This window comes from Phocoena sinus, chromosome 10 (assembly GCF_008692025.1).
Source record: "Phocoena sinus isolate mPhoSin1 chromosome 10, mPhoSin1.pri, whole genome shotgun sequence".
NCBI lineage: Eukaryota > Metazoa > Chordata > Mammalia > Artiodactyla > Phocoenidae > Phocoena > Phocoena sinus.
This window is the reverse complement of record NC_045772.1, coordinates 32,261,120-32,274,470: the sequence shown is the minus strand read 5'-3', so window position 1 is coordinate 32,274,470 and position 13,351 is coordinate 32,261,120. Positions and strand designations below refer to the sequence as shown.

The 13,351-nt window shown below is 36.2% G+C and overlaps 1 protein-coding gene across 8 annotated transcripts in view; it reads right to left on the bottom strand.

Annotated features, from left to right (window-relative positions):
• Positions 1–83: 83 nt before the first annotated feature.
• CEP290 (centrosomal protein 290) overlaps positions 84–13,351 on the bottom strand; it is a 97,794-nt gene continuing 84,526 nt past the window's right edge. For all 8 annotated transcript variants that reach the window (XM_032644616.1, XM_032644619.1, XM_032644617.1 and 5 more), the window contains 8 exons: positions 12,621–12,785; positions 11,982–12,104; positions 9,799–9,971; positions 6,426–6,567; positions 5,209–5,282; positions 4,542–4,636; positions 1,586–1,665; positions 84–623 (listed from right to left, as the gene is read on the bottom strand). In XM_032644616.1, the coding sequence (XP_032500507.1) occupies positions 378–623; positions 1,586–1,665; positions 4,542–4,636; positions 5,209–5,282; positions 6,426–6,567; positions 9,799–9,971; positions 11,982–12,104; positions 12,621–12,785 (1,098 nt within the window). In that variant the 3' untranslated portion in view covers positions 84–377. The remainder of the gene's footprint in view (positions 624–1,585; positions 1,666–4,541; positions 4,637–5,208; positions 5,283–6,425; positions 6,568–9,798; positions 9,972–11,981; positions 12,105–12,620; positions 12,786–13,351) is intronic.

Here is a 13,351-nt window from a genome sequence, read left to right as displayed (position 1 = left end):
GTTTCTATTTATTGTTCACTGTCTAATATAGCATCATGTCTTCTAGCATTTGAAGAAATGAATTTCCCACCTGCAAATATCTATTCAAAATTTTATTGAGAAACAGCAAGTGAGTTTTTAACGTCTGGAATTTAAAATATACCATAGCTCATTGCCTATTTGACAGATATAACTTATCCCAAAAGACTTCAAAAATACACTTTTCTAATACGTTGAAATTTTCGTATAATTTTATTTACTAAAAATTCCAATTTAGTTAAAGGTACAAGGTATTGGGAAGGAAATCATGTAGGTCAGAGACTTGCCTGATTGCCAGATGGAACTTCCAGATGGAATTTTAACTTATAAAGTTAATAAACAGTTAAATAAAACTATAGTTAGAGGTGGCCCTTAGTATATGGGAAATTAACAGGATTTTCCTCCTCTTCATCTTCAAACTCTTCAGAAGCAGCAACAGGACTAGTTAATTCAACTCCAAATTGTTCAGAAAGCTTTTTTAACTTCTCTTCTAAGAGAATATTTTTTTTCACTTCTTCTTTGTAATTATACTTCAGATCTTCGATTTCTTCAAAAAATGAAGGATCAAAATTTTCCAGTTCTTTTTTCAGCTTTTTTATTTCCTCCTAATAAGAACATATTATCTTTAAAAGGTATATATAGGAAAAAAATACATTCTTTAGGTGTGAACTAAAGAGATTAATTACAAACATGAAAGCCAAAGTAACCTGAATAGTCAAATATACGGCAGAAGTATTTTCTTAAGATTTTATTAATAAGGTTTCATTGTACAGTGTAAGTAACTAACTTGTTAACTGTCAAATTATTTGTTCTCTAAGTTATGTCCTGGTCTTGGACTAAAATTTATCAGCTCTTAAATCAGAGGGGATTTAATCTTTCTCCAAAAGAATATTAAGATACTCTCAATGAGGCAATCAAAAAACTTGGCTATTCACAACATTGAAGTTATTTTGGTTAAGATTCTTTGGTTAGGCTTTACTTGTATTTTCTTTACAAATATCTAATTTTCAATGAATAATGGTCACTTGTTATAAATATATTTATGATCAGGTAAACTGTTGGGCTTCTGCCTGGCTAAAAGGCATCTGGTAAAGGAACAATTTGAGCTTTAATGACCATGTAGAATAGCCAGTGATCACTAGTTAATTTTCATATTTATGCTCTCTTGTTCTGTTTACAGATTCTTAAAGAGATAAAGCATATCAAATATCTTTCTTTAAGGGAACTATTCCTGAAAAGAATTTCTAAAGGAAATAAAAGACACTTCCCAATGTGACCCAAAACTTAGAAAAATATTAAAATAATGAGCTATATTTGTGACAATTAAAAATATTTACTCTTTAATCCTATTTGTCTCAATTTTTTGATGGTTCTGTTTTAATAAATATTTTTAATACAGTCAGATGAATATAATCAACTTTGTAGTATCAAGGTTAAATGTAAGTATAAAATGTGATCCCAGGAATATTTAGGATACATACTTAAAACTCAGAGATGGTGAGCATAAAAACAGTTTTCAACAGCTGTTTTCACAAAACATTTATAATACTATAATTAAAATAGTTACCTTCAAATGCTGCTTTTCTAGATCTGAGGTTTTGAGCTGTGTCTCTAGATCTTTGACCTTTTCCTTTAGTTGATCAGGATCTGCCTCCAAAAAAGTGAAAATTAGACTAAGCTTTTCCCACTCTGAATAAGTTCAAGATAAAGGATTTATTTTAGAGGATAAGGAGGAAATTTATGAAACTAGAGCCTGGAAAATGTTGTCTTTTATGGTTGAAACACTTTTCAGGCTGTGAATTCTGTATGCTACCTCTGTATCAGGTATTATAATTCCATAAGTAGACAAAGAGGAGGCATACGTTAGATGTTTGTTAGAAGTATAGATCCAGGTTGATTTTTTACATAGAAGAAACCATTATTTTCAGAGAAAATTTCTAGAACCAAGAAAATTTGTTAGGTGCTAATAGTACAACATTAGAATAAGTAGACTATTAGGGAAGGGGCTACAACCATAAGGTGGCCAAATGCTCCTGTTACCCAACAGCTTTGACTATTCCGTGTACTTCAGTGCGTATTTACTGTAATTATTGGGTTGGCCAAAAAGTTCATTTGGGTTTTTCCGTAAGATGTTATAGAAAAACCTGAACGAACTTTTTGGCCAACCCAATACTATGTGAAAAATGTGATGGGCAGGATGGATAACACAAAGATGAATAAGTCCTGATATTTTGGTAGGAAAACATAAAAAGCACAAGGGCTTTAATTTATTGATTTCCCCCAGAGTTAACATATCTCTAATTTTATAATGAGAATCAATGGGCAATAGTATTTTTGCTTTTATTGCCATCTTTGCTAGAAACGTACTTTCTTTAAACTGCATATAATGTGTCATGTGGTCATATTTTACATCCATTGAGGGGTAAAATTTTTAAAATAACGCTGAATTTTGAGAAAATAATGGTCAGCAAGTACATTTTCATGAATGGGACAGGAAGCATATTCTATTAAAGTGACCTTGGAATGGTCCTCCAATTACTGTTAAGTTGGAGACAAATATTTTCCTCATACTTTTCAAAGCTTCCCTCACCTCTGCAGAAAGTACTAATGATTTTTTTACAGAGTTGATTTTTGATCACTGGAATGCTATATTGAGTTGTCTTAATCAGTGGGATGCTATATATTACATAGCTTGGCAATGAAATTATGCAGTAAAAGTGATTATTATGTATAGCACTTTCCAAAAGTTAGCTTAATGATCATGTATACTTAAATAGTGCTTTAAAATTTCCAAAACAGTTTTGGTTTGATTTTGAGCCTTAACAGTCTTTGGTAGATATCCTTATTTTTAAATAGAAGATGAGAAAATGAGGGTTCAGAAATTCCTTCTCAGGAAACTGAGGTTTAGAAAGAGAACTTGCCTAACATCAACAGCATTAACTGCTCTTTGGTGCTGTGTCTGGTTTAGTACACCAAGCTGGCTGCTGGAAGAGATGTTATCAAGAGAGGTTTACGTATGTACTTCTAGTCACCAAGAGAGGAGGCAGTCTAATGGTCAATAACAGGAAATGGCAGGGAGCTTTGGAGTTTCACAGATTTAGGCTTCATCCTGCCTCTGCCACTTCCTAGCTGCTTTGAATCTGTTTAACACAGGTAGAATGGAGACAGAGGTACTCAAAATTCAGGGCTATAAGAATTAAATTATAAAACGCTTGTAAAGCATTTAGCACCGTGTCTGGAATGACTCATACATGACAGCCTTAATACAAAGTAGCAACAAGACTACTTGCTAGGATATTGAAAAGCTATGTGAAATAGTCAAAAACTGTTTAGATATAAATTGGTATAACCCTTTGGAACAGAATTTGGCATTTTCATAAAAGCTATCAAATACAATATGCATACAAACAATTGATTCTTATTATTTGCAGTAGTTATGTTCTATAAAGTCAACATGAACAATGAATTAGTGAATACTGAACCACTGCTCTTAGGGAAAATAAACCTACATACACATACATCTCACATAGATTTCATAATCTTAAATCCTGGAAACAACTCATCCTGGTAGGTCCTATTTTCTTTGTTATACAGGAGAGAACAAGGTTTGGAAGTATCAAGTGACTCCTGAGGCTGCCCTAATGACAGGCATCAGAGCTGAAATTTAAACCCAGTCCAGCTGGTCCCAGAACCAGAGGTTCCTGCCCTGTTCAGCAGTGCCCCCTGTTGTCTCTTCCTCTGGTCATCCTTGTATGAGAGCTGAAACAATGCAGAGCATCACCTTGCTGAATCTCATCTAGGAAAGTGTGGATCATAGAACTTAAATTTTTCACTGCTCTGTGTGTATGTCTGCAAAAGTACCACACAGTGCTGATTTGGGGTTACAAGTAAATTTACTGAGTAGGTGAATATGCAAATACAGAATCTGCAAATAATGAGGATCAGCTATTCACTGTATGTGTGTTCACGCATATACATATACATTACATACCTATGTGTATATGTGCATACCTATGCACACAGGAACGGGAATGATTAGTAATCACTTCTGAATGCAAACGGAAGAGGGTAGGATAGACTTTTTTACTTTGTAAAAGGAAAAAAGAAAGGATATAGGCAATGTTTACTTATATACATGTAGTTTTTAAATTAATAAGATGAAAGTAACATTTAGAAGAAAATGTTCAAAGGGCTTAAAAGGGCCTATACTGAGAAACTGGAAGCAACAGACCTAATATTTATTACTTAGCATTGTATCACGGTTAAATCCATAACATCCAGATGGAATACAAGGAGAAAGACACTTGAATACTTGCTACTCAATATTACAGACAACTCAAAGGGCTCAATGGGAATATTGTTTCGTGGAAGACAGAGAGACAGCTTTAAAAACTTAAATCAAGGATTTGATTTTATAAAAGGAAGACAGTTATCAGAAATGTGTGAACAAACAAGAAAGGCAAACCCTAATTCAAAAACTTGGGTTATCTAATATGCTATGAGTGTGTTAAAAAATATACTACCGGGTATGGTGCTTTCAGGTCCATTCTGGTCTTTGTTAACTTCTATCTGATGGATTAATTCTTCTTTTTCTTTTTCCAGCTGACTGTTAGCTAATCTAGAACACAATGATAATGTGTTAAAAAAAGACAAACAGACATTGCTCCACAAAATACATGAGCATTTCTTTAATTGTGTGATGTACAGTGCTTAGAACTTGCTGATATTTATAAAGGTAAACATTTGTCCATTTACTCTCCCTGCTGCAATGCTACCATTCTCAGAGATCAGAGAATCAAAATCCTTCATGTTCTTAAAATCTGATCTGATGTCATTTTCAAGAGTAGTTTTTCTCTTGCAGGGAGGAGCCTCACAAAAGTACGCTACACAGAGCCTTGGAAGATTTTTTTTCCTCATTTCAATTAACATTTGCCTTTGGAAGCTAAGGTTTAATATATTCTATGCTATTAAGAAAGTTTAAATTACAAACTTGACACCTATATTAAGATCTGGTTTACCCTTTTTTTTAGCATCCATTATATAAAAGAGTGATTGGCATTAGAAGGATGAAATAAGGCTGAAAAACCTATTAGGCAGCAAGGTTGAAAAATCTTAACTGTCTAGATATACCAAATGTGGTTATATTGAAAAATAATTTTTAAAAAGTAGTCATATGAACAAATAATATACCTAAGAACTTGAAGCTCCCATTGAAGGCCTTGCTCTGTTTCATCACCTTCAGGAACATGTTTGAGAATCTCAATCTTTGGGCACAATGAAAAGTTAGAAGACAAAGTTTGACACGGAAATATGAGGTTTTATAAAGATACTTTCAATGAAGCATAATTTTAAAAGTTGAGTTTTCAAAAGTTCATATGATCGTACATCTATGGTGATCTATCCACTATTTATTCAACAATTATCTATTGAGGAACTACTGCATGCCAGGCATTGTCCTAGGCACACTGGATACAGCAGTGAATAAGCAAAATCCCTTCCTTCATGATCCTGTGGTCCTTACATTTTTAGTGGGGGAAGACAAACAGTGAGCATGTGATGTGACTCGATAACACTTCAAGATGGTGGGAAGGGCTATTAAGAAAAATAACCTAGGGTAAGAGGACAGAGTGATGGAAAGTAGTATAGGTTTGGGAGGGTCTGAGGAGCTTGCATTTAAGCAGAGACATGAAGTGCAGGAGTGAGCTATGAGAATATTTGGGTAAACAGTATTCTAAACAAGGGGAACAAAAGCAAGGCCCATAAGTTCGAATGAGTTTGGTTTTCCCGAGGATTGAAAGAATGTCAGCGTGGCTAGAGCACTATGAGTGCTGGAGAAAGTAAAGGTGAGGCTAGAGAGGAAACCAGATGCCATACCATGTAGGTCTTTGCAGGCTATGAAAAGAACTTTAGGATTTTGTTCTGGGGTAATGGGAACCACTGGAAGATTCTAAGAATGGGACTGCTATGATTTGCTTTATACCTTTAAAAGGATTACTTGGCAACTATGTGGAAAATAGGTCAGGGATAAGGAGAAGGTGAAACAAGGCAAGAGCGGAAGCAGGGAGACCAGTTAGGAAATTACTGCTATTCAGGTGTGAGAGAATAGCTTAGACTAGACTGGCAGTGTTGGAGGTGCTGAGACATCATCAGATTTGGGATACGTCTGAAATAGAGCTGACAGGATTTAATGAAAAAGACACGGGGTATGAGTGAAAAGAAAGGAGTCTATGATCCAAGGTTTTTGACTTAAACAAATAGGTGAATGGTGGGGCCATTCACTTAGATGGAACTTGTAGGAGAGGAATTAGTCCAGAGTTCATTTTTACCTGCATAAGACAATGAATGCCGAGGGGTGGTTTGAAATATGATGCATTATTTTATCACATAAAAAAAATGACATTACTTGCCTGTTGCTCAAGATCTTCCGTGTATTTCTTAACTTTTTGTTCCCTCTCTGTTGCTTGTCTTACAAGCTGTTTAAGATCAGTAAGGCTTTTAGTTTTTTTGGCAATATCAGTTTCCAATTCTTTCAACTTGGTTTCATACATTCTAAAAGTATAAAGAAAAAAAAATGGTGTAGACATGGCAAATAATTTCTCTAATTCATTTAAAAGCTAGTTCAAGTTACTGCACTAAAAATAAAGAATATCTTATTATACTGTGTCTTCTAGTCAAATCTTTTCCTACATATTTACTTAGCATTAGGTGACAGCAACGGATAAGTACCCCTAATTAACAGGCCAATTAAATAGAGGATTTAGATGTTTCCCAAAGTTGTAACAAGGATGGAGCCTGAATTTTACCACTGTCAAAGATTAAAATCAATACCTTTTTTCAATCACAAATAGAAATTAAATTCATAAGAATATCAAATTCTGTATTATTGAATATTCTTAGGAATATACTTAGAGATAACAAACTAAAGCATTTAATACACACACACACACACACACACACACACACACACACACGTAGGAGGTATCCAGGTAGAGCAAAACCAAAAGAACACTGCTGGGAGAGGGAAAAGAATGTGTAAAAGCAGGGGTAAGAAAAATGGCATAAGATGGAGGGATGAAGCTTGTAAAAATGGCATAAGATGGAGGGATGAAGCTTGTAAAAATCTGAATAGATTTGTAAAATTTCAAGAAATGATCAATAGTTCAAAAAGAAATCCAGACTCCAAAAGAAACTTCTAAAACACTGAGCCAAAATGGTTTTACAAACCCATCATACCACCTTAAAGGAGACAATGCTTATAACATTCAAATTTTTCCAGAGAAAAGGAAAGAAGGAACACTTTGGCAACAAAATCAGGTAAGGACAGGATAAAGAAGGAAAATTATTATCTCAGTATTACAACAAAATAATACAATTATTATCAAAGAGCTTGTGATAAACCTTAGGAACCTAGATTAGAAGGCAACGTTCTTAACCTGACAAAAGCTATCGAAGTGGTGAAATATCTGAAGCTCACTCTGTCATTCAATTCCCAGCTCTAAATGCCACCCAGTCAGAGAGGCCTTCTCTGACCACCCTATCTAAAACAGCTCCTGCATCACCCCGGCCTGTCTCAGCAGTCAGTACTATAAAGCTGGATGTGGAATAGATGTTATCAGTTTGTTGAATAAATAACAGAGCAACTGTAAAGATTTCAGCGTGAACATAATGGTTAATGGGTACCAAAAGATTATCTCCAAACCACTTTACCGAACTGGGTGTCTAATCCCATCTGCAGACTTCAGCAATTTTTTTGGTGGATTTAGAGAGGCTTGAGGCCAAAGATCAGAATTAGCCTCTGTCAAGTGGATTCTACTAGGACTTAGTTTTTTTAAAAAATGCTTACTGAAGGCCTACTCTATACTCAGTAATCTGTACAGTTCTCAGATGAAAAACACATAAATGATCTAAAGGGCAAAGTCATTTTCAGTTATGGTTAAATCTCATCACCCCTTAAAATATTTATAAACTTTATAAACCCTTTTCACATTAATAACCTTTTCTGCAGCCCCAAAGAGCCCTTTTTTAGAAAAGAAGAGGACAGGGATTATCATTTCCACAGCTTTAAAAAACCTTAAATTCACAGAAGAACTGTAATTTACTTAAGGGCATAGTGAGAAATAGGTATTTCTAAGCCCTGGAAGCTACCTGGCTCTCTGAAGGAACCTAGTCAAAGCAGGCCTTTTAGAAATACATCTATGGCTTCCCTGGTGGCGCAGTGGTTGACAGTCCGCCTGCCGATGCAGGGGACACGGGTTTGTGCCCCGGTCTGGGAAGATCCCATATGCCGTGGAGCGGCTGGGCCCGTGAGCCATGGCCGCTGAGCCTGCGCGTCCAGAGCCTGTGCTCTGCAACAGGAGAGGCCACAACAGTGAGAGGCCTGCATACCGCAAAAAAAAAAAAAAAAAGAAAGAAATACATCTAACATAAAGCAGAGTCTGGCATGCAGCAGGTACTGAGTAAAATACCTGCTGGATAAATACATCTCGAAGCAACTCAAAATTCTTTGAGTCCATGTGTGATTGTAGAAGGAAATAAAGGGCCAACCAAGAAATCAACTGATAGGGTTGCTGGTTGAGAGCCTCTGCTGGAGTCCAAGTAGGCCAAAGAAGACCCCTTCTCCCCTTTATACTATCACACATATTATTTCATTTAGCCCTCACACCAGCCCTCTGACAGAATTAAGAAACAGTTATGGGGGAAGAGTAGATTCTGAGTACTCTCAGTATGATGTTGGGACAGGAACCAAGGACCCTTCTCCAAGACTGCCTGGCCACCTGGGCCTTCTAATCTACCTGCAAAACCTTTCTCTTTTCTCCTTAGACTTGTCTGACAGGGTCAAGTGAGTGCAACAGGCCCACTATGGGACCTGCTGTGGCCTCACAGTGCTAAGATTCCCATCCCAGCTGTAGTGATGGTGACTGCCCATCCACATCAAGTCCATTCTGAACAGCAGGTAGATATCCAAGGGGATACTGAGATGCACAGACAGAAGAACTCTAGGAATATGGTAAAATAAAGATATGTTTGCCTTCTGAAATGGGGCCGGTAGATGTCAAGAACACCACTTCATACAGGATGACTTTATTGGGACAGGACATGGGCAGGATGTCACTGGTCTCTGGCTTCTACATATACTCCTTGAAGCAGCTGCTTAACGTTGGAAGTGAGAATGACACCAAAGCCTTTTACTGACTCATCGGAGTTATGATGAACCACCTCCGGGGATAGTGACAACGAACATATGAATGTTTACTACTGAATTCCTATCACCTCTTTCATAGCCACAAAGTTGATTTGACAGGCAGGAATTGCACATACTTTCAGAAAAGGCTCAAGGGATGGGAGAAAATCAAGTGCCAGAAAGCAGAGGCCAGTAAGACACTAAAACTGTTTGCTGAATTCATCTGTTGAGGCTACTTGAAGAGCAAGATGCCCAAAACATAACTCCAAAATTGCAGTTGTAGCTGGAGAAAAGCAGAAGAAGAAGCTGCCAGGAGAAGCTGGCACCATCAGTCCAGGCTCATGGCTGACGGCAGCTTCACAATGCCCACCCAGCTCCAACACCCTTAGCCCAGCCCCAGCTCTCCTCTGTCCCATGCCGACACCCCAATTAGCTAAATATTTTAAGGAAGAAAAAGTGAGGATCATGCTAAAACAAACAACCAAACAGTTCTTCACGAAAGAACTAAGTGAATCAGGATACTGTCATATTCTTTAAAAACAATAATGGCAGAATTAGAGCTCATTAAACTGTGCAAATTTTAAACTGTTTGTTCCTACCTTGTAACAACAATTGATTTCCATCTCTTGCTGTCAGCACCTTCAAGCTGTGGACCTCTACTTTCTGCCAACTGTAGTCTCTTACCAGTCTCTTCTAGTTGAACTGTCATCTTCTCATTTAATATCTCCAAATTATTCTTAGCTATCCGTAATTTTTCTGCAGCTTCAGTTTCCTATCATTAAAAGCTAATTAGTATATTATGCCAAAATGTAATACTGTTCTCATGGACATAGTATATTCAAAATTATCAATCACTACAAACTAGAAAGAAAATAACCTGGAGTTCTAAATGCTGATTAAAATTCCAATAAAAATCCAATGTTTCTTTTACTCTAAAACAGCAATATGGCCATAATAATTAGAACAGATCACGTAAATGAGGTTAGAAAAATACATTTACAATATTTTACTCTAGTGGTTACTTTAAATTTGTCATATTTGTAATAGTTAGAGAAAATGGGATAGTTTATGTCTTTAGATTTTTTTCATCATTCACTGAGTATTTTAATTTCAATACCATTACCCAAACACAATTTTTCTAAGTATTTAAATAAATTCATAAGGTACATATATCCAGTTAATTAGTTAATGGGATTAGATTTCAAGTTGTTTTAAAATGCCGTGGGGGAAATGTCTTTAGATTTTTAAAAGATGTTTTGACTTTTTAGTACCTGAGAGACATAACTGTAAGTATAAACTATGTGTAATTACCACAGATTATTTCCACTATTAAACATCCACATTCACAGCACAGTATCACTCTGGCCTCACAATACATTCATATACCACTGTAACTAGTTTAAAAATATTAATTGCAATTTATTCACTGGATCATCCATATAAATAACAACACCTATTTTTCTGGGGCAAGGAGTATATTTTGCCACTTAAATAGAAAGGAATCTTACTGTTTAACAAAATACTTTCATATACTCTTTTTTTTTTTTTTTTTTTGCAGTACGCTGGCCTCTCTGCTGTGGCCTCTCCCATTGCGGAGCACAGGCTCCGGACGCGCAGGCTCAGCGGCCATGGCTCACGGGCCCAGGCACTCCGCGGCATGTGGGATCTTCCCGGACCGGGTCAAGTACCCGCGTCCCCTGCATCGGCAGGCGGACTCTCAACCACTGCACCACCAGGGAAGCCACATATACTCTTTACTGTACATCAAGCATTATTCTAAGACATGTGCATAAATATTAACTCATTTAAACCCTGTAGCAGCTCTGTGAAATAGATATACTCAATATTCCCAGTTTTACAGATGAGGAAATTGATAGGAGAGGGAATAGTAGATTCCCCTAGCTCCCACAGTTAAGAAGTAATAAAGCAGGCTTCCCTGGTGGCGCAGTGGTTAAGAATCCGCCTGCCTATGCAGGGGACACGGGTTCAAGCCCTGGTCCAGGAAGATCCCACATGCCGCGGAGCAACTAAGCCCGTGAGCCACAACTACTGAGCCTGCGCTCTAGAGCCCAAGAGCCACAACTACTGAGCCCTCGCGCCACATCTACTGAAGCCCACGCACTCTAGAGCCTGTGCTCTGCAACAAGAGAAGCCACCGCAATGAAAAGCCCGCGCACCACAACAAAGAGTAGCCCCCACTCGCTGCAACTAGAGAAAGCCCGCGCACAGCAACAAAGACCGAACACAGCCAAAAATAAGTAAATTTATTAAAAAAAAAAAAAAGAAGTAATAAAGCTAGGATTTGAATACTGGCTAAGTGGCTTCTACATTATACTGCCTCTGAATTTATTAATTTTTTATTTTCAATGTTCCTCATAGTGAAAGGATGGTGGGCATAAAAACACAATTCCTGGATGAATTGGGAGATTGGGATTGACATATATACACTAACATGTATAAAATAGATAACTAATGAGAACCTGCTGTATAGCACAGGTAACTACTCAGTGCTCTGTGGTGACCTAAATGGGAAGGAAATCCAAAAAAGAGGGGATATATAGCTGCTTCACTTCGCTGTACAGCAGAAATTAACATGACATTGTAAAGCAACTATACCCCAATTAAAAAATAAATAAATAAAAACAAAACAAAACAGCACAATTCCTAAATCTCTTAATACCTACTCTGAGTAGATACTCTCATCAACTTTTTCATTCTGTTTTCCCAAAATGTAGCAGTTAATTAACATAAAAATAAGTATAGTCAGTAATGAAAGCCATACTTTTTTAAGTTCTTTACGAAGCCTTTCATTTTCAGCAACAATTTTCTCTGTGCCTTTGGTCTTGGATTCATAGTGCATGCTCAACTGATGTCCAAGATGAACTTTGAGTTTTTCTAATTCAGCCTAGTAATTTAAAAAAACCTACATTATCAAAACAAGGAAATAAACGATGATCTTGTAAACTCATAAAACTTAGTTTAAGGTGGTTTTAGAGACCATATTTGATATAATTAGAATTAAATTCTTCCCTTTAATACTGGTCATCTAGAGTAGAGGTTCCCAATCTTGGCTTAGAATGAGCTGATGACTTTAAAAAAGAATCACAATACCAATGGTAGGACCAATCCCAAAATAATCTGATCAATCTCAAAATTGGGGGCTTAGGCAGATGTATTTTTGAAAATAGATACAGTTAATTATTTTATGCTGCCAGACTGAGAAGCAATGGTCTGGAAATAATAAAATGACCAAGTGGTGCTACTCTAACTACTCTTAGCCTTGTCTCCAACATTTTTTTTTCTGTATGTGTAAAATATCTACTGCATCCATTAAAGCCACTTTATACACTATATTTTAAATTGTCTTTAAAAATTATATCAGTAAAACATTCTGTACAAATGACCACATTAAGAATATTACCTTCAGTTTTTCGTTTTCCATTTCAATATTAGCCATTTTTTCACTGGTTAATATTCCTGATGTTTTTTTCAGCTGTTCATTTTCCCTTTGGACTTTTTCAACTACTTTTTTCATTAAACCAATGGTTTTTTCTAGTTCTGGGATTGTCTTTCCACTTCTACCAGACTAGGAAAAAATGTTAACTTTTTACTTAATCAAATATTTTAGAGAGTATAACATAAAGTACCAAGAATATAAGAGGTTTATTATTAAACTCATTGTTGATTCCTAACATTTGAAGCCAAGGCTTGTACGACTTCAACTCGTTATAATAACCCTGTGAAAGAGGAATTACCCTTACTTTGCATACAAGAAAATCAAGACTCAGAGAATTTGATATTCCTAAAGTCATGCAGCTAATAAGTAACACCTTAAACCCTAGTATACTGGAAAGAACATTAGTATAGTAGCATTATAACTAGGAAGCTGCCATGGATATCATAAAAAAGTAATTATAAAATGTTAGAATCAGACCAAGGAGCAGTTAGCAGTTACCTCAATGAACAGATGGAAGATTCCTGGAAGTTAAATGTTTTCAAGGTGTAGAGGGATATGCAATGAAAAAAGAGATGGTATAGAGTCCAAGTGGGATAAAAAGCATGTAAGATGAGACAGATGATAAAATACATTAACTTGAAACAGAGAAAGCTTAATGATGTTTTACATTATAGATGCAGCAGAATAAAATTGAA